The sequence below is a fragment of the Perognathus longimembris genome, chromosome 7 (genome assembly GCF_023159225.1).
Source record: "Perognathus longimembris pacificus isolate PPM17 chromosome 7, ASM2315922v1, whole genome shotgun sequence".
NCBI classification, from domain to species: Eukaryota; Metazoa; Chordata; class Mammalia; order Rodentia; family Heteromyidae; genus Perognathus; species Perognathus longimembris.
Genome location: NC_063167.1, coordinates 2,621,564 through 2,642,947, shown reverse-complemented (window position 1 = coordinate 2,642,947; position 21,384 = coordinate 2,621,564). Strand labels below are relative to the sequence as shown.

Genomic DNA, 21,384 nt, shown 5'->3' with positions numbered 1-21,384 from the left:
GAGGCCTGGGCGGTGGAGACACCCCGTCCTCACCCCTACCCTCCTCCAGGAGGGTTCGCAGGAGGGGAACGGTGTGGCTCGCCCTCCAGCCCCGCCAGGGCCATCGAGGGTGCCATTGTGAGCACCCATGCGGCCGTGGAGAATGACCACCCTTGGGGGGGAGGGTCGGACAGGAGGAGGCTCCGCTAACCCCCCTTCCCCGCCCCCATGGCACTTTGATGACTAGCTCACAAAGAGGGTACGTGGGCTGCTGGGGGGAGAACTTCCCTGCAGCTCGGGGGTACCCTCTGCAGGTGCCCTCCCTCCTCCAGAGCCTGTCCAGGCTCCCGTGGGTCTCCTTCCCCCCTGCCTCGGTTTCCCCACAGTGGGGATAGACTCTTGAGCAGAAGCCGTGCCCTCCCACGGAGGTGAGGCAGTGACGGGCACCTCCCGAGGGCGGAAGCCCCGCACGGAGATGCCTGAGGGTCACCACAGCGTCCGCCCCCTGCTGTCAGCCTGCTCCACACCCGGCAGGCAGGCAGGTGCCACGGGAAGGCTCCGCCCCCCGCACAGAGGGGCAGCCAAGGCCCCAGACTCCCTGGGGAGAGGCGACTCTTCCCGTTCCTGACAGAGCCATGGCGACTATCCTGCCACGCCTCTGGCGGGCACGGGGTCTGCAGCCCTGCCAGTCCCTGCCCCAGAAGGTCCTTGTCCCCCATCTCTAGGAAACACCCAGCCAGGGCCCAGGATGTCAGGAGGCAGCTTGGGGCCCTGGCCCCGGGGGGGGGGTGTTCCACCATGTCCGTCCTCTTGCCACCTGCCACTGGGTTTCTCCAGTGGGTGAGTCCTTGCCACGCATTTCTCTGTGGCCCGCGGCCGGGGCCCCGCCGCCCTGGGCCCTGTCTGCTCCTGTGGCTCCGCACAGCACGGGGACCCCTAGAAGGAGGAGCGAGCACCACCCGAGGGGCTGTGCAGACAGAGGCCTCGAGCGGCTTGGGACGCAGCTGCTCCCTCCCTGGCTCTCCGGGCCGGGTATCAGGACTCAAAGTAGGCCATGTTCCAGGAGCAACCAGGGAAGGAGCGCCCCCCACCGCCAGGCAGCGACCTAGTTCAGGAACAGAGCCACCAGGAGAGGAAGGAAGGCGGGGAGGGCTAGGCTGGCCAGGCCCCGCCCCCTCGATCAGGGGGGGCCGGCTGGGCCCCTCCCTGCGGGGAGGGCGTGGGGGTGGGGTGGGGGGGGCACACAGGGACAATCCCCAGGCCAGAGACGGTCAGGCAAGAGGAGCAGCCGGAGAAGCTGGGGCAGAGAAGCCAGGGTGAAGGCCATGGGGAGCCGCGTGGAGAGGCTGCCCCCCCCCCCCCCGCGGTGGCCCCGGCGCCTCAGGGCCCAGGGCCGGGGCTGCCTGCGTGTCTCTAAATGGGAAAAGCAACTCGGAGGACGACAATCCCAGCCCGGGTTTGCCGAGCTGGGGCGTCTGTGCACAACCATCCTGAAGCACCCGCTGTCCCCCATTCCTGAGCCTTACCAATTTTTTAAGACAAGAGTTGTGATGAGCGCAGCGATGACCATGATGAGGGAGACGGTGATGGTGACGATCTGATGCACAGCCAGGCCTGGAGAGGAGGAGACAGGGGTCAGGGCGGGGGCCACCGGGCACGGGGCACAGGGCAAGCCCGGGGCTCTCCCCTCACACCTGCGGGAGGGGGCTGCGGGCACAGAGGCCATTCACCAGGGGAGGGAGGGAGGGAGGGAGGGAGGGAGGGAGGGAGGGAGGGAGGGAGGGAGGGAGGGAGGGAAGGGAAAGACGGAAAGAAAGGAAGAGGGGAAGAAGGGAAGGAAGGAGGGAGGGAGGAAAGAAGGAAAGGAGGGAAGGGAAGGAGGGAGGGGAGAAGGAAGGCAGGGAGGGAGGGAAGGAGAAGGGAGGGAAGAAGGGAAGGGAAAGGGAGGGAAGAAGGGAAAAGAGGGAAGGAAGGAAGGTAGGAAAGAAGGAAGAAAAGGAGAGAAGGAGAAACAGAAGGAAGGGAACAAAGAAGGAAGGGAAAATGGAGGGAGGAAAGGAAGAAAGGGAAGAAGGGAAGGAAGGAAGGAAAAAAGGAAGGAAGGAAGGAAGGAAGGAAGGAAGGAAGGAAGGAAGGAAGAAGGAAAGGGGGAAAGCAGCTCCTGCCTCCAGTCTCTTCCTTCCTGACCACATCTGTCACTTACTTCTGGGACCCAGATGCTAGGGCCAGCCCTGGCTAACTCTCCCAGCCAGCCAGGCCCAGCGAGGTGACCCATTGCCCTGGCCGTGTCCCGTCATTGGAAAACGGAACCCCAGGAGCGGAGGACCAAGCTGTGGAGCTGCGGGGGACATCCCCGCCTCTCCCGGGGCTGAGCTGCCACGGGCTCGAGACACGGGGTGCTCGACCTACCTCCCTACCCCAGATCCCCAATCCTCACGTCACACGCGGCAGAGATCCGCCGCCACGCCACACCCGAGGCCCGGGGTCCGCTGAGGCGAGCCCCGCGCGTGCGCGCTCCCCACGGCAGGCGGCCGCGTCCCCGGCCGACTCCCACGGCAGGCTCGCGAGCAGGTGTTCCCGCTCTGCTGACAGGGTCCTCGTGGAGGAACGGTGGGGAACGATGCAAAGTTGGCAGGCGCAGAAAACCAGCTCTGCCTCCCCACCGCGTCCTCTTCGGGAGCGCCTGCCGTTCGTCACAGGGGACCCCCGCCCTGAATCGCAGGGGGCGCAGGGTCGTTCAAGCACCGTCGGGAGGCAGTGTCGTGGCCGCCCGCCATTCGCCTTCCGTCCACGGATCCGCCCTGCACGCGCCGCACCGCGTTGCTGGGGGCCAGCCCGGCCCCGCCGGCGACCTCAGGGCCCAGCGCCGTGGGGCCTAGCTTTGAAATGTCACCACGCCCGGTTGGCTTGGCCAGTGGCCTCCCTGTGCCCGTGCTCAGCGTGACATCTGCGATAAAGCCCTGTGTGAGCTCTGTGTCCTCTCGCCCTCGCCCCCCACGCAGCCTGAGGGGGAGCCGTCCGGCCCTGAAGAGCAGGTGCTTATTCCGCGCGTGTGACTCCCGCGATGAGGAGAGGCGAGGCTGGTCGTAACAGCAAAGGTGGGATGGACATCCAGGCGGTGGTGAAGAGAGGGCAAGGGGTGGCAGTGATGGTGGAGATGGTGGTGACCACAGTGGTGACGGTGAACGTGGTAGTGACTGGTGGTGGTGGTGGTGGTGGCGATGGTGCTGACGATGGCAAGGAGGGAGATGGTGATGGTGTGTGTGGTCACGGTCGTCTCGATTACAGTGGTGATACGATGCCGGCGGTGACACGCCGCGTTTCCTAGTGGCCCCTCGGACACCGAGTCTCACAAGGAGCTGTTGTCTCCCCGTCGGATGTACGCAGGCACGGGTCTACCAGGGTGATGATGGTGGTGATCGTGATGATGGGGGACGTGACCACGAGGACGCCTGGTGATGGTGATGGTGGAGGTGACTGTGTTGACAGTGGGGGAGGGGGTGATAATGACGATGGAGCTTCTCACGGTGATGGTATGTTGGGGCATTGACTTGGCATTGAGGGGAGCGATCCTGAGAGACTGCCTCCTTCTCCCGCCCTGGGGCTGCCTGGCTGTTAGCCACTCCTACCCCCTTCTGGGTCCAGTACAGGAAGAGGTAGCAAACCAGCCCCACCTTCCACCTCGGCCACGTGTGTGTGTCAAAATGGCACCGGGCCAGGCCCAGGGGGCGGTCCTGTGGGATGTGATGACCGCCCATAGAGGAAGTTCCGTGACATCACTGTGATGGGAAGCTCATCAGCCTATCGCTAGTATCCAGTTAGTCCCTCCCCTTCCTGCCGCCATTACTGTCCTATAAACCCCTCCCCTGAGTAAAATCAGTGGAATTCCCAGAAGTTTTCCCCGAGACGCCCGCGCGTGTCCCGTGTCGTTCTTTAAGTGTGCGAGGGGAGGAGGGGCGTCTCGTGACTACGCACACCCCGAGGCTATCACGTAGCCCTCACTCCAGCTTTGCCGTCTGCGGGACGGGCGGCTCACGCGTGAGGGTGAAAGGGGACTACACAGGAGGTAACAAAGCCCTGCAATGGTAGAGGGCGGGACGATGGTAGTGATGGTGATGGTAGAGGGCGGGACGATGGTAGTGATGGTGATGGTAGAGGGCGGGACGATGGTAGTGATGGTGATGGTAGAGGGCGGGACGATGGTAGTGATGGTGATGGTAGTGGAGGAAATGATGATGGTGCTGAGGAAGATGGTGGTTGTCACCGCCATCTCCTCCTCCTCGTCAGAGTCCTCCTCATTGCCATCGGTGTCAGCAGCATCCTTGCATCCCAGCTCCCACCACCGTCAGCACCGTGGCATTATCGTCATCAGACGATGCTATTGCCATCATGGCCGAGATGATGGATTGGACCAAGACCACGGAGGCATGGCCACAGACCTGACAGGTGGCAGCCACGGCCACCGGGCACCCTGTTTGCTGCAGGCACAGCTCTCCATGATGGAAGGGAAGCTATCTGAGAAAATAGTCCTCGCACCACACAGGGCCCGGTGGCGCCAGCGCTCGCACGAGCCCGTTGTTCCACAGAATGCTGAGCTCGGACTTGGTGAATGGAACTCGTGGGCGGATCTTGTGGCTTTTCCTTCCATCCAGGTCAAAAGCTGGCTCTTCAGCCCAGTCCAGGTCGGGGAGAGAGTGCTCTCAGGCAGCAGGTGTTCACGCCCCGTGGCCTGCACTTTGGGAAGGCCTTTCGGGGATGTTCTAAGTGCATCTCGTGGGGTTCTCAGTCATTTCTTGGCCTACTATAAACCATTTCCCACAGCAAGAGCTAGATTTTCATTTCATAGGCGAAGTGGACCAACTTCTGGGCCAAGGTGGGAAGAATTCACACCTGCGGGAGCAGGTGATAATGGCCAGTAGAGGAGCAAGGGTGAGCCAACAGGTCGATACCAACAGGACTGGTGCAGCCTGAGAGAGCAGGCCTCTTCTAGAGGTTCCAAGAATCCCCTCGCCAGCACCAAACACTCTGCTATCTATTCTGACACAGGGGTCCGGATTCTGACCTCTTAGTTAGGACTCAGAGCAGTACTCTCGCCCTTTGCCTGAGAGGTCCCTGGAGTTTCTGAGCCTCATAAAAAAAGTGCCCGAGTCATCATCATCTTTGTGTCTACCCAACCCCATGCACACACTGCCTGACACAGTTTCTACCCTGCTGCAGTAATTGCATGTCACGTTGCTAAACTTAAAACTGAGAAGTCAAAAATAAGAAGTCAGGGGAACAGGAACAAAGGTGGTGATGTGTCTCTGGTGTTTGATTGCTCTGGGAGGGCCCTTCTCGTGCCTTCTTTGCGAATTCTCTCCATTGGATTTCTCCAATTGCAATTTAGAGAAGCAGTGTGTGGTTAATAACCAGCTAGGAGAATCTGGATGACATGCGACCATAATAGAGCAGCTGTGCTTTCATGGGTAGATTTCTTTATGCTGGGCACCTTGCTAAGCCTCCCCACCTGTGATCTACTCAGTCTGACCTCATCTGGAACTTTTTTCTACCTCTCTGACTGATCAGGAGCCTGATGCTTAAAAGAAAAAATGACTTTCTCTTGGTCACCTTGACAGAGAAAGGATAAAAGGTAGTTTTCTGCTCTGCAGATCTTGAGAAAATCAAATGTCTGAATCCAAATCCAACAGATTGGTAGCCACGTTACGGTCCTAAATTGGTCAGAGACAAATGTCTTTCTACTCCTTGCACACTTTGTTCACAAAGAAAAGAGCCTTGCGCTTCAAAGCTGGGCACATGGGGTTCCTGAGCTTTTAGACACCAGCATAAGAAGCCAGGGCTGTGAGAAGAACTTACAGACCCTACAGAAATTGTGGGTGCACAAAGACTGGGCCTTGTGACAAGCTGTCCAAAGAATATTTGAAGGAAGCAGTTGGGAATGTGGGAACTCCAGAAGGATAACTTTCTTCTCTTTGAAAGGCTGGCTACTATGAAGACAGCAGAGCAGTAGCTGAGAAATGGTTCAGTGTTTAAAACATCTCTGTGACATCTGGTCCTTCCCAACGTTCAGGGGCTGTTTTCTTGTCTGGCTTCTTTACGTCTTGGCTCATGGATCCCAGATAGGTGAATCTTTTCTCCTGAGAGAAAATCTTTTTCCCTGAGAGTCCAGGAAGAGCCATGTCTGTACTGATCTGCTTTGCATGACCATAACAGCGCACCCAAGCATACAGCTTTACATAGGGGAAAGGTTATGAAGGGCATGGTTTGGGAGGCCGAAGGACATGGTACCTACATCATCTCGGTTCAGATGAGGGCCGTAGGTGAAGGCTGCCTTTTTGCAGGTAGAGAGCAGGAACAGGCAAAGCACAGGTGTTCAGCCCTGGAGCTGTAGAATATGGGCAACGTATAGCCATGTTCCAGCGAAACTTCCTTTGCCAACACAGGTGACAGCCCTGTTTGCCCCCACGGGCCAGAGGGCCCCCGCCCCTGATTACTTCACACAGAACACAGTAGCCAAAGGTGGCTTGGGTTGTGAATGGAACATATGTGTCTGTTCCAAATGACTGGTTGAGGCTGAGACTCAAACTACAGTCCTTTTGGTTCAAAGACTAGAAGCTTTCCACTCCATCATCAAACGGCCACAGTCTGGTGGGACTTCCAATGGCCACTGTGAAGATGATTTCAAAGACAGCCACAGCTTACGGCTCACTCAACACCCAGCCGTCCTGGGTTTCATGGAAAGCAGTGTGAGCGTCAATGGCATTGCATTAAGATTTCCTTGTAGAACTCATAAGACAGGACTCTTGAATCAAAACTCAGGTAGGCTTGAACAAATTAATCCTTTGAAAGGCACTTGGAAATATTTCAGGTATGTATCTCATTTCTCGACGTTCACAGTTCACAATACCTCTCCCCTCCTTCCACCCCTCCCCACCTGCTACAACTTGAGGAAGGGAAGGAGGTGGCGATCAGGCAGCCGCGCGATGGAGACCTACTCCACTTTCCTGGACCGTGCAAAGAGGTTCTCAGGAGGAAGTCCCCCAAACTTCTGACTTCTCCCACGATGTCCCTCAACACTGAAACCTTAAATCCGATTCTCTTTAACTAAGTCTCTGGTGGCCATGGGCAAGCAGGGAATGTGTCCCCAGCCCCCTACAGACCCTGGGCCAGGCAGTCCTGAGGGGGCTCCACACCAGCTGGTACGACTGCTGTGATCGGGCGGGTAATGATGTCGCCTAAGTGAAAGCTATATTCCACACCCCAAGGAAGGGGGAAAGAACACCCCCACAAACTTTCTCCTCTCTACTGCCAAGGTCAATCAATGCCGCATCCATCCTCAAACTCGTTGCAATTCTGACGTGGTCCCAGGGCCCAGAGGCATGCTGTGTGGGACTCTTGCTTCCTCTTCCTGACAGGTGTTATTGTTTCTGCTAATTTAGGGGCTCTCTCTGCTACTGGTAATTGCCACTGTATACTAATGTGCTAGGAATCAGCTGCCATCCCGATAATGAAAAATTATACCCAGAATAATGGATGGGGACAGATGGATTACCAAGTTCCACATCCATCAATAGGGCTTTTATGGTTATATTTGTGGTGGTTTGTAATAAGATCAGGCCCTGAAGATTGATGGGTAAGTGGGTAATCCATCTCTGGGTCTGAACGAGGCCTTATTAAAAGAAGCCGAATCAAACACAAGCCATTGTCCGTGGCAAAAACAAGCTTATCATGGCTTTCTTTCCTCGCACGTGAGGGGGTTTTACGGCACATTGGGCCGTCACACTTGGCTGAAGGCCGGAACAATGGCCCCGGAATTTTCCAAGGCAAATGGATGACATTCCTGGGCTCATAGCGGCTGGTTGGACAACGCGGGCTCCTGCACGTAGGCCCGGTAGAGACAAAGGGCCCTCGTGACTGGGCGCAAGCGGGATGTTCTGTAGCGGTCGGTGCAATAGTGATGGCTGGCACTGCTCACCCCAGAGTGAACGTCCGCTGGCCTCTGGGACCAGGAACACACAGAAATGTGCAGTTTCCCTGAGTGAGCGTGCCCAGCCCCCCCGAGGGAAGGGTATTCGTTGGAACAGAACCAGCAGGTGGAACAGAGACGTACTGCTAAGAGATTTCTTAGGAGGATCAGCTCCTGTGTTGATTGATGGGAGGAGCCACGGAGCCCATTGCCTGTCGCTGGCAAGCCCGGGAACCAGAACAGCCTGTGCTGTAGTTTGGTTCAGTCCTAATCCAAAGATCTGAGAGCCAGGGAGCAGCAGTGAGCACCCCAGTCCAAAGCAAAAGCCTGGTGGGCCGAGGGGTACAGACACTGGTGTCTGAGTCTGCCCAAGAATGGAGGTCTTGGGAAGGGCAGGAGGCCCAACTCAAGGAGAGAGCTCACCCTTGCTCCTTGCTCTGCTTTGTCTTCTACCCAAGCTCTCTGCTGGTTGGATGACGCCAGTCCACCCCGAGGAGAGGATTCTATGCTCTGGTTCAAATGCCAGTCTCTCTCCAGAAATGCCCAGCAATGCTGTTTTCCCCATTTTGGCCAGGCAAGGTGAGATACAGAGTGAGCCCCCACCCTGAGGGCCGGCTTGGCTCATGAAGATGCACCAGGCCCAGGCTGTACAGGCCGTCTCCTCATGTCAGACAGGAAAGGGGAGAGCCGAGGTCCCAGGGGGCTCCCCACAGGGCATCCTCGGGGGGTCCCCAGGGAGCCACGGGGGAGCAGCCACCTTCAAACGGGAACACGTGGTCATGCGCAGAGCCAATCCTGATGACCATAAAGTGGCTCTACTGGCACCTAGTGGGTGGAGGCCAAAGACGCTGCTAACCGTCCGTAAGCATGCAGTGAAGAGACAGTGAGTTACCCCTACACGACCATGGTGTTGAGGTGGAGAAGCCCTGGGCCAGAGGCTAACAATGCCTCTCAACCACACCTGGGCGGGGCGAGCTGCTTTCCAGCGTCCCCGCTCCAAAGCTCCCGCCCGCAGGTCCTGCCTTGCTAGTCACATTTGCTACCACTAAAGCTAAGCACTAGGGACGGCATGACGGGGCACGAGGCTGACTTCCAACAGCCCCGTGGGGTCCATGACATCCCCAAGCGTCCCCGGCATCAGAGTGGGCCACAGAGCACCGTGCTAAGGGAAACAGGTCATGCACAGATCACTACAGCACCCCAAAGAAGCTGCCAATGGCAGGGGGCGTTCAGAAAGTTTCCTCAAGGTCACACAGTGCAATTCAGGGGTCCCTCAGTTCTCTAGAGGGATTCCTAGAACTCAGGAACGCTGTCATACTTGTAATTGCGTTTTATTCCAGCAGGAGAACACAGACAAGAAGCAGCGATGGGAAGAGGTGAGTGTGGTTGAGTCCGGAGTACACAGGCAGCCCCCTGCTAGATGCCCCCTTCCGGTGGGCATGGAGGGGAGCACTCGAGGTACCCCAGCAGCTGCGTGAAAACACGTGGTAGCACTTCCAAGGAGGGGCTCTGGCCTGGGTCTTGGGGCCATGGTGTAGCTAGACAGCCGGTCTTGGTATGCAGACCCTCTAGAGGTTAAACTGATAACATAAGGCCAAGACCCCGAGTAGATGAAGAGAATCAGGATTCTCCAGTGGTGTGGGGGCCGCCCCTGGAGAGCAGGGAGCAGAGGTTACCTCCCCTCCTGCTCCGCCCCCCGTGTAAGGCTGGCCCTTACTGCGTACCTGGCAAAGACCATGAATGGGAGAGTTAGGCTCACAAAGCTCCCTCCGGAGCTCAGCTGACTCTAGGCTCGAGGCAGGCTGGAAGCCATGACCCCAGACCAAACCCAGCCCACTGTCTTGGTAGATCAAGTTTGATCAAGGCACAGCCATGCCCACTCATCTATCTCCATGTTGCCCCTGGCAACCCCGAGGGATGACGCCTCGGTTCCCACAGAGACTGCCCGGTCCTTAAACATGGCTGGCCTGGGCACGAGGAGCCCCTGACCCTGGAGCGGGGCCGGCAGCACGGCCCGCGTGCCGGGCAGGCTGTGTGCTCTCTGGGGCTTTTCCAGAATGCCATCCCTCACACCAGAGAGGGGCCAGCCAGCGCCGGGGGAAAGCGGCGAACGCGGAGCGGCCTGGATTCCGAGCTGCAACGCCAGGCCGCCCGTCTCTGCTCCTCCTGACTCCCTCAGCCGGCAGCACAACAGACAGGCATAACGGGGACCCCGGGCTGGGGCTGCACGGGCCTGGCTCCCGCCTGGGCCCCGGCTCCCCGAGAGGAGGGAGAGACGGGCGGGCTTCTGACGGGGCCCCTTTTGCTTGTGCGGCAATCATCTTACAGGAGATGCGGACGCCTCCCAGAGGGGATTAAAGTCAGGACTTCCAGGTGCTTTCAGATCCTGAGTGCACACTGGCTACGTCTGCCGTCCATCTCCCTTGAAAACGGAGGCAGCCACTCGTGGCCTTGAGCTCAGGAGCGGATGCAGAGATGACCCACTTCCTCGGCTAAACCCCAGCAGCATGTGCCGCTCCCGCGGAGGAAGCCGCTCCGCGCACGTCTGTAGGAAAGCCTGCTCTCCTGGCGCCCAAGCGAGGCCAGGGCCTCACAGGGGCCATGACACGTTCTTCAGGAAGGGCGGGGGGCTCAGAGAGCAGACATGGCGGGGGGCCCTGGGATCTGTGTGTCCGCTGGAAATCTGCTCAGTTGTCCCCCAGGAGCACAGCCTCCGAGCAGGAGTGGCGCCCACTCCCCGCTGCACACGGAAGCCGGCAGCGCCGCCCCAGCCAGCCCGGCAGCCCTCCGGCAGAGGTGGCGCCTGGCTGTCAAGGTCTGGAGGCGAGGCCAGGGCTCTCCTGCCCTTTGGAGCCAGCGGCGCCTCTCCCTGGACCCCCGCCCCCGGGGCGTCGCTCTGCAGCTCTCACTGGGGCTTACTTCCTCCGTGCCTTGTGCATGAGGGGCGTGGAGAGGAGATGCCCAGGTTTCGAGACTGAGCACACCGAGGCTACTCACGGGCTGCCGGAGCTGGCCTGCTGACATGCGCGGATGTGCTGGTTCCATGTGGTGAGGTATGAATGCATGGACTGGTATTTGGTGGCTTTATGGGGCGGTGGTGGGGGAGGGACCTGGGTGGAGGCGCTAGGTTGCTGCAGACACGCCTTCGAAGGGGATCTTGCTCCTGGAACCCTGCTGTTCGTCTCTGTGCTTCCTGGCTGCCCTGAAGTGACAGGCTCACCTTGAGACCAAAGCAGCAGGGCCGCCAACCACAGACTAAGCTTCCTAACGCAGGAGCCAAAACACATCATTCCTCCTTCACAAGTCCTCTCTCTCTCTCTCTCTCTCTCTCTCTCTCTCTCTCTCTCGGGTATTTGTCACAGACACAGAGACGGAAAGTAGACCCACACAGGTGTCAGTGCCAGAAGCTTGATTCTGCTCAACTCTGTTTTGATTTCTTTAAACATACGTACACTGCTCCCAAGTGATAGCACCCAAATGACGCAGACCGCTACCCGGCCTGGAAGAGGCTTGCGTGCCCGTGGGTTAAGCCCTCAGGACCAAAGCTGATCCCCGCCCAGAGCAGACACAGCCAGACCTGCCCAGCAGCTGGGCTGACCTCTAACTGGGGCCCGCCTACACCACCGCCTGACACTGCTAGCAAAGGATGAGCCCACCAGTGCGTTCGCTTACTGATCGTTCAGAGGGCTCGTGGCCCAATCTCCTCTCACTGGATTCACCAGCTAGGACCAAGCCTTCGGACGCGTGAGCCCTTAGGGGGACACTGCATGTCCAAACCACGGCGATACTGGATGCCACTGGACAAGGACGTCCTGTGAGCATTGAGGAGCCTTGTGATGCCCGGGCAGTAGGTGGTGGGCAGTGGGCCCTTCCAGTTGTCTATACCCGGTGTATACAATGTCTGCTCCAGGCCACACACGGAGCCACCCAGGCTTAACGGAGCTGAGAGGCAGAAGGGTCTAGTGTAGGCACCACAAGGCAAGGCCCAAGCTGCCCATACAGGCAGCCCAGATGGCTGCTTCAAGACCGCCAGTGTCCTCAGAGCCAGCAGGAGGCCCTGGTCACCCACGCCCCTACAGGGCCATCTGCAGACTGGGAGGGGGAGGGTGCAAGCCCCGAGCCAGATCTCCCTGGTTCTCCGGGGCTTTTGAAAAGGTCCCAGTGGAGCCGGGCGCTGGTGGCTCACACCTGTAGTCCTAGCTACTTAGGAGGCTGAGATCTGAGGAATATGATTTGAAGCCAGCCAGGGCAAGGAAGTCCATGAGGCTCCAATTTGGCCATGGGGGTCAACAGCTTGAAATGAGCTGTCGTTCAGGTGGTAGAGTACCAGCCTTGAGCACCAAAGCTTAAGGACAGTGTGCAGGCTCTGAGTTCAAGCCCCAGGACCAGCATACGTGCATGCACGCATGCATGCACGTGCACACACACACACACACACACACACACACACACACACACGGCCTCCTCAGTGTGTTAAATTCACTAGCACTCACTCTAAATAGCCATTTTATTAAAAGCAGAAAATAGATCAATAGATGGGTTTTGAAGACCCCAGAACCCTTCACTGGACAGTCAGAAGAGGTCCCTTCTCCCAGGGGAGGCCGAGGGCAGCACAGAGGCAGCTCACTCAGCCACAGCTGGGCCTGCAGGGGAGAGGCAGGCTCTAAGACCCACCGTATCCCCAGAACCCCAACTCCAACCCGGGAAGTTGAGGGGCTCGTCAGGGCAGGACAGTCTCCTTACTCTGCACTTCGTTTCTTGGGCTTTTCCAGCCTGTCGGAGACATGAAAAAATAAGAGACAGATTGTCCAGCCTAAAAAATCAGAAGCTGGGAATTCCCTGTAAGTTTGGAGTAAGGAAAGGGTGAAAGCCCAGGAAACACCCACAGGCTGGGGGGGGGGGGTGGGTAATAAAAGGTGAAAGCATCGAAATAAGGTGGGCGACAGGGAAAGGCAGCGGGGCAGCCCCTCTCTACAAGAAGGGTGGATGGCTGGCTTAGGGACGGAGCTGGCGAACCTCCCTGCCAGGGCGGGCGGGGGAGAGGCGAGCAGGTCACGTGGCCTCTGCTAGACCCCCCCCCCCCCCGGCCCGCGTGGGAATGGACGGGCGCCTGCGTGTGCTGCGTATGGTCACTGAGATGAACATTTCAAATCGTCTTCACGCACTGCAAAGTATTACCCTTTCGATTTTCTCAACCATTTAAATATCCGCGAGCTACTCTTGGCTCTGGAGAGGTCCCAACACTGGGAACAGACATCATTTGTCCCAGAGGTTGCTGCCTGCCAAACGCTGATTCAGAGCCCCGCATCATCTCTAGGTTTTCATACACACTCCTGAACGTTCTGCACAGGCGCACCAGGCCCACCGAGGACAAGACCAAACTGGAGAAAAAGAAACTAAAGTAAAGATTACCAGGCCCACCAACAACAAGACCAAACTGGAGAAAAAGAAACTAAAGTAAAAGTTACCAGGCGCACCAGAGGACAAGACCAAACTGGAGAAAAAGAAACTAAAGATTACCAGAGGACAAGACCAAACTGGAAAAAAAGAAACTAAAGATTACCAGGCCCACCGCAGACAAGATCAAACTGGAGAAAAAGAAACTAAAGTAAAAGTTACCAGGCCCACCAGAGGACAAGACCAAACTGGAGAAAAAGAAACTAAAGATTACCAGGCCCACCGCAGACAAGATCAAACTGGAGAAAAAGAAACTAAAGTAAAAGTTACCAGGCCCACCGAGGACAAGACAAAACGGGAGAAAAAGAAACTAAAGTACAGATTACCAGGCACACCAGAGGACAAGACCAAACTGGAGAAAAAGAAACTAAAGATTACCAGAGGACAAGATCAAACTGGAGAAACATAAACTAAAGATTACCAGGCGCACCAGAGGACAAGACCAAAGTGGAGAAAAAGAAACTAAAGATTACCAAAGGACAAGACCAAAGTGGAGAAAAATAAACTAAAGCAAAGATTACCAGGTACACCCGAGGACAAGACCAAATTAGAAAACAACAACAACAACATCAGGAATGAAAATAAAAATCATCAGACACAGCAGAGGACAAGACCAAAAAAAAAAAAAATCAAGAATAAAAATAAATAAGAGATCACCAGGCCTAGTCTCACCAAAGGACTAGACCAAATGAAACTAAATAAATAAATGGGCCAAGAAATAGTCACACAGAATTACAATGCATTGGAACCATCGGTTCCAACTTAAAAATAACAGTGACTAATGTGTCGGAATAAGAAGCAGGTTACAAGATGGGTGATTCCACGAGTATAAGTGCTAGCACTGTACACGTAAGCGATGTGCATGAAGAAGGTGTATATGTACGCATGAATGATACACGGGGGGTATTTTTGAACCCGTGTTAGTAACCTGGGTACTGGCCGATCCCCTCTGTATGAGGTGGAGCCGGGCCTGGACCAGCCGCTCTCTGAGCCAAGCTTGCTCCTCCAGGCTGTCTTTCAGCTCACACAGGCACCCTATCTACACGATCCACACCACCCTCCACAAGCTACCACTAGGGGAGTGTCTTGGGACCCGGCCCCCCATCACTCAGGCCAGTCCTCCTGAAGGTCGCCATCTGTGGCTACCACCCAGGGGAGGGTCTTGCTTATTTCCAACAAACCAATCACCAAATTGCCAAAAGCGGGGAGAAGAAGATGGGGAGGGCAACACAAACAGCCAGTCCCCGACCATCTGGTGTGTAACAGGTTTCCAGGTTCCGCTGCTCACTCTCCTGAGTGGCCTTTACATCCTCTTTACTACATAAACTCTTTACAGGTGCAAACAGAACCACAAGCACCATAGCAGGAGGCCTTCCCCCACCCACGGCCTTGAGCACCGCCCGTCCTTGGCTCACACCCCCGGGGCATCTGTTTCCAGGCTCCTCCTTCACCATGGCTAACCCTGCCTCTCCATCTCAGCAGGTTCCCCTCCTCTGCTCCCCCCCAATCCCTTTCTTCACCTTCCTCCCCCTCCCCAGCTCTCTCTCTTCTTCTTCCTCTCCGTCCTGCTCCCCTTCTTCTTCTGTTCCTCCTATCTCATCTTCCCCTTCCCTCCCCTCTCTGCCCTCTCTCTTCTCCTTCCCTCGTCCTCCTCCTATGCTAGGCTGTGGCTCACCCCAGTCCTTTCTAGGGTGTCTTCCAAGCGCTCAGCTTTGGCATAGCTTTCCCGGGAGCTCCCCTCTGCCTTGCGGGCACTGCTGTGAGGATCCGCGCGGATGGATGGATGGACGGCAGGCACCTGGCCCGGGAGGGGCTCTGGCTGAATGAGGAGGAGGGCCGGGGGCGGGTGACTCCAGGCCTGGCTCCGCAGCGGCTGCACAGGACCCTCTCTTTCTGTGCAGAGTGGAGGCATGCATGGCAGAAAGCCGCACTGCAGCCCCTTCCTGGGCTTTTGCGGCAGCCGCGTTTTCTACCCCTGGACTGAACGCCATCCTCCATCTTCTCACCAGGTGAGAAGAAGTGTGCGGGTGGATCTGTGGGCTTTGGATAAACGTGGGAGAGGGAGCCCCGGACAGGGTGAGATGAGCTGTTCCCAGGACGGGCCCCCAGGAGGAGGCTCCCCGCTCCTGGCTCGCTGTGTCTCCCCGAGCGGCGGTCACACGGCGGCGAATCCTTGGCAAGTGGGGAAGACAGCCTTTGATCCAGTGGCGGGCGCTTCCCCTCTCCCTGGCTGCCTCCCCTGAGGCGCACCTGGCAGGGGGCCCGGCCTGCTCAGCTCCTGGTCCTGCTGAGTCAGAGAGCCAGGGAGCAGGCTCCTCGTATCTCTCTCTCTCCTGGAAGCGAGCCGAGGTCTGATGCTCATCCGTGGCTTCCTGCACACGCGGGGCTGCGCCGGCGATGCTGGTGGGATCCTCTGGGCCGGTGACAGAGGGGGAATGGGTGTCTGGAGGCCCGTGGCCTGCCCTGCTGGGCTCCCGAGGGGCGGCACGGGTCCTAGGTGAGAACCTGCTTGGGTCCTGGAGCCCCTTAAGCCTCCTGAAGGAACTTTATAATCCAGGGGGAGATGCAGCATTCACACGGTGAGGACAGAGGCCATTAATTAAGAGCCCAAATGCGCTGGAGTTCAGGACATGTGTTACTGGTGGAATTGGGTCAGCGAGGACCGGCCGGCCCTCCATCATGGTCCACTTGTGCTGGGTAGCTTCTACGCAGACGATCGCTCCCAGGTCCTAGAGACTGGAAAGTCCAAGGTCAAGACGCCGGCAGATGCAGTGTGCACTGGGGGCTTGCTCCCTGCTTCCAAGATGGTGGCTCGCTGCTGCGTCCTCCTGTGGAGGAGGAGCCGTGGGCCGGAGACGCTCCCTCTCCTCCTCCCCCGTAGGCGCGCTCACGCGTGGGTGTGCACGCAAACCACGAGTGGGGGCGGAGGCCCGCACGGCGCCCTCTGTGTGGGTGCAGCATGAAGCCACGCACCGCCTTGGCATCCTGGGTGCCCACGGGCGGCGGGCTTCCGGCGTCCGCCGGGCAGGCAGTGTGGCCGCACACTAAGGGGGCAGAGGCAGGCGCGGCTACGTTGCACGGAACCAGGGGTCTTCTCCGAGGGACGGAGGCAGACACGCAAAGGCTCTCGAGGCATCGGCGATTGGGAGGGGGAAGCTGTCTGGAGTTTGTGTGCGGATGAAATCGGGGTGCTCAGGAAGTGAGAAGGGACCCGGGCCTGTGCCTGGGATGCAGAGGGAAGAGGCCAGCTTCCACACAGGACTGGAATTCCGGGCGGCTGAACACCCTGTGCCCCACTAGCAGGCAGGCGTGCAGACGGCGGGCATCCTCCAAGGTGTGCGTTCCTACGTCGAGTGGGATGGAGGCCAGTGGGACCAGGAGGCCCCCCACGTGGAGCAGCCGAACAGATGGACGCCCACGACTGAACTGGGTCAGAAGGATGTTGGGGGCACAGGGGACGGGGGGAACCCCAGAACCGGGGTTGAACGCGCTGAAGAGAAGCCGTGAGCAGGCAGAGCAGGCAGAAGAGCTGGGAAGGAACGCGCTGGGCGGCAGAGGGGCGAAGGACCTGGCAGCCTGGGCACGGCCGGGCTGGAGCAGCCCTCCGGCGGAGGACGTGGCTCTGCGGCTGCCAGGCGGAGGGGCCGGCGGGCCGTGGAGGATGGAGAGCAAGATAGAAACCCGGGAACCAAAGTGCAGGTGGAAAACCACAGCTGGCAGTGCCCAAGAGGGGAGGCGACCACAGCCAGACTCCACTGCCCGACGTGGAGAGAAGTGAAGCCCTGAGACCCCAGGAGGTCCCCACCCTGCAGGTGGGTGGGGGGAGAGGAGGGGATTGGCCAGGGATGGGGGGGTGGGAGGAGTGGCTTTAGGGTGAAGGTGCCCTTGGGCGGGTCTCAGGCCAGGCTGAGCCCCCCACAGAGCAGCTGCGTAGCAATGTGGGACCCACGACACAGAGCTTCCGAGGACCTGCGATGTCGCCCCGCCTGCCTTCTGCCTCCTCTGTGCTTCAAATCCCCTCCAGTCCCCTGGGCTGCACCCCTGGGCTCCGGCTGGCAAGGAGGAAGGCTAACGAGACAGCCGCTAACTGACCCGACAGCAGCAGACAAACCCAGGCCTTTGCCCTGCGCCCTACGCCCAGTGTCCTCACAGTGTGGAGCCCCAGGGACACGCCACCTCACTCTCATGGTGGGTGGGGGACACCCACAGAGCATCACACTCCCCAAGTCCCTTGGGAATGGCCTATGGGAGGGTGGTGACCCCACTCTGGTGAGAATCGTATCCGCACCCCAGGCTGCATGCGGGGCCTGGCCACTCTCAGCCGCCCTGCTGGCATGGAGCTGGGAAAGAATGGAATCCAAAGGGGGATTGTACTGAATAAGGCAGTGGCTCATTGTGAGCCTCGAGAGGCCTCGTCCGTCAGTCACGGGGGAGGAGCCATGGATGGGAGGAGCCAGCAAGGAGAGGGACCACACCTGGGCAGGGGCCACAGAGAAGATGGCCTTGGGCTAGAAAGGGTGTACTCCTGATCTGCACAGCCTTCTCACAAGCTTCCATTCGTGGGGTCCTTGCTGCATGCCAGGTGCCACCCTGTGCCGGTCACTCACTCTCCTGTCCATTCTTTTGTTTGTTTGTTTGTTTGTTTTTGGCCAGTCCTGGGCCTTGGACTCAGGGCCTGAGCACTGTCCCTGGCTTCTTCCTGCTCAAGGCTAGCACTCTACCAGTTGAGCCACAGCACCACTTCTGGCCTTTTCTATAGATGTGGTGCTGGGGAATCGAACCCAGGGCCTCATGTATACGAGGCAAGCACTCTTGCCACTAGGCCATATCCCCTCCTGTCCATTCTTACTACACGAATCTGACCGGCGAGGTGTCTCGAAATGTCCACATCCTAAATCCCGAGTCTGTGAATGGAACCAAACTTGGAAACAGGTGTCTACAGATGTGACTAGCTACAGATCTCAGGCATCCTGGATCCTGGGGGGGGGGGGCCTGGGCCCGATGATGGGCACCCTTATAAACGAGGGAGGGAGGGACTGTCCCCAGGTGCCTTGGGCCATTACCCCTAACACCTGCCTGTCACCCCAGAGTTCCCACTCCGCTCACCTCCTCTACCGAACTTAGTTTTCTTACCCTAACGTAGGCCTCACAGGACAGTAAGACTGAGAGCTCTGTCACATCCTCAACCTGACGGAAGCCAGAATAGAAAGAGCCACAACCCTCCTGAACTACAGTTCCCAGTATCAGCCCGCCCTGACCGGGTCACCGCAGCCCCGACCCTGGGCAGGCAGGTGGGACTGGCATCACACGTGCTCTGTGAACACGTGGTCAGCTCCACCCAGACAAGCCCCCCTCCCCCCCACCCCCGCTTCTGGGAGCTTCTGCAGGCCCAGGTTCCTCTGTGGCAAGAGCCCCGAATGCTGGACACACAGAGGCACAAGGGAGATGGAGGGATGCGGCCACAAGCCAGGACACCAGGCTGTCCCCCCCGCCCCCAGAGCCCGGCCAGCGCCTCGCTTTCAGAACACAGAGAGAACAAGTCCTTCGTTAAGTCCCCCTGCTTGGGGTCATGTTTAAAGCAGAAGTGGCAAACTAACGTGGCTGGGGTCCCCATCTTCATTTCACAAGGAAGGGAGCCGGAGATCGCTGTCCAGGTTTGTAGCAGAGCCCGGGCCCCCAAACCCGAGCCTTCGCCACACATCCGCACGAGTGGCTGAGTTCCCGGGGTGGCAGACCCAGGATGCTGACTTCAGAGAACCCGCTGCCCAGGTCTGCATCGTCCTGGGGCCAGACTCCGCCTGTCCCCACCCCCCCACCCCCAGCCCCCCACCCCCCACCCCCACCTCCAGGCCAGGCGCACAAAGGAAGCCATGCACCTTGGGGGGTGGGAAGGAGGGCTTGCATCTTCGATCTCCTCCTCAGAGCTCCATCAAACGCCTCCCTGGGAACTCTGAGCCATGCATAATTCATTTCTGTACAAACAGCCGATGCAGGAGCTGCACTGCTGGCTGGGCCAGGGGTGGCCCGGGCGCGGCAGAGATGGAGGAGAACGGGGAAGCAGGCTCCGGAGCTGGGCCTGAGCTGCACGCTGCACTGACGTCCGTACCGCCTGAGCGGCAGCCCTACGGAGCCGGGCTGGCTGTCCCGGCTGGAGGGTAGGGCGTATCCTGCCCACAGGCCTGCACAGGAGACGAGGCTCACGGTGGAGAAAGAAGGCCCCGGTGGGGCCCCGGGCCCACCCCTGAGAAAGGAGCTGGGGCGGGGCACGCTCAGGGCGCAGCCGCTGCTGCTCAGGGCAGGCTGAGGTGGAGGCCCTGGAACAACGGGGGAGATTGTCTCGGGAGGCCGTGTGTTACCGCTACTCGGTGTTCCTTAGCAGGATGGCAGGCAGTGACTCTCAGCACCTCCGTCTCAGCGACAGAGAGAACGGCAGTGGGACAGTGCTTCAAGGAGCTCGCTCACTCCTTCCAAGATCTGCCAGAGGGGTCGTCCCGGGGTGGCGGGGCGGCCTTCTGAGAGCACCAGGGAGCACGGGGCCCTTCGGTCTAGCTGCCCAGGGTGCTGTCCAGTGTGCTGCCCCGGGTGCTGCCCAGACCCTCCGAAAGCTAAAGCTCATCACCCAAGCGGGCCCCATCTCTCTGCTTACCCATCACGCAGGGGCAAACCATCAGGTGTAGCCTAGTAACTGTCTTCCTTAGTACGTGTGTGTGTGCCTGTGCGGTGTGCACACAGCTGGGCATGAAGCTGTGAATGCATGAGTGTGTACCACGCACACACACGTCCAGGTCTCCTTCTCTGCTGAGCTCAGCCCCAGGCCTGCCTCCTGCTCCGCCTGCCTCTGCCCATGGCCTGCCGCACACGTTCACACTAATGAAGTTCAATCATGGCTCTGCTGATTGATTCATTGACCTTGGGCAGATCACTTATGTGCTCAGCCCACTTGTCCTCCAGGGGAAGGAATCTCTGGGAGCCCTGCACGATCGCAGAGCCTGGGCTCGGGGGCAGCAGGCAGGCCTGCCTGGGCTGCCAGAGAACGTCCCGCATCTGCACCCGGGGCCCAAGCTCCTTCCTAGGCGAAACCCACATACACAAGCAGCCGCAGTAGACCACGCCGGCCTCCTGCCCTTCCCACAGGGACACGGGCCCGCGCAGGCCAGCTAGACCCCACACTCCATGCCCTGAGAGACTGAGATGCCACTGACAGGAAGCCAGCCGGTGTCTGTGTGACCTGCCAGTGCCCACCGTCAGGTTCCCTCAACCACCCCGTCCTGTCCAGAGATCTCAGCTCTCCCCAGATCAAACACCTAGTGGCTTTCCCTCCGCACCTGAGCTGCAAGCCCATGGGGTGGGGGCGGGGGGTCCAGGCCAGGCAGCATCCTAGCTCCCTGGTAATTATATCATCAGGCGGACTCAGCAAGTGGGCATCACGGGAGTCAGCCGGCCTATTACTGCCAGTCAACGTCCAGCAGGTAAGTCCAGCGTCGTTCTGACGGGGGCATCCCGTAGGCTTGCTGGGCCAACCTGACCATCACTCTGTGGCTCTGACCAAGCTGCACAGACAGAGCACTACAGGTTAGGTGGAAGACGCAAAACCTCAATCCACCGCTAGGCCGGGAGGGAGAGGGAGAAGGGAGAAAGTCATCTTCGCCCTTCCGCTGGCAAGCTCCTGAAAAAGTCTGCTGGAAATGCATGCATGCATGAGTAAATGAACGAACACACAGATGAATGAGGGCACAAGTGAATGTGTGAACAAATGCACAAATGAATAGAAAACGGAACAAGTGAACGAATGCACAAATGCATGCACGCACGGATGAATGAATGCATGCATGCACAAATGCATGCATGAATGAATGCATGGATGTACAAACACACGAGAACACAAAAGAAGGAATGCATGTGCCTATGGGTGGACATTTCCCCACGCAGGTGGCAGGCACAGCCTCCACCCTCTGTTTCTGTGAAGGTTGTCCTCAGTACCTTCA

The 21,384-nt window shown here is 58.7% G+C and overlaps 1 protein-coding gene across 1 annotated transcript in view; it reads right to left on the bottom strand.

Annotated features, from left to right (window-relative positions):
* The window catches only part of Ajap1 (adherens junctions associated protein 1), a 99,702-nt gene that overhangs the window by 9,199 nt on the left and 69,119 nt on the right, over positions 1-21,384 (bottom strand). The window contains exon 3 of the mRNA XM_048350132.1: positions 1,506-1,593. Within this exon, the coding sequence (XP_048206089.1) occupies positions 1,506-1,593 (88 nt within the window). The remainder of the gene's footprint in view (positions 1-1,505; positions 1,594-21,384) is intronic.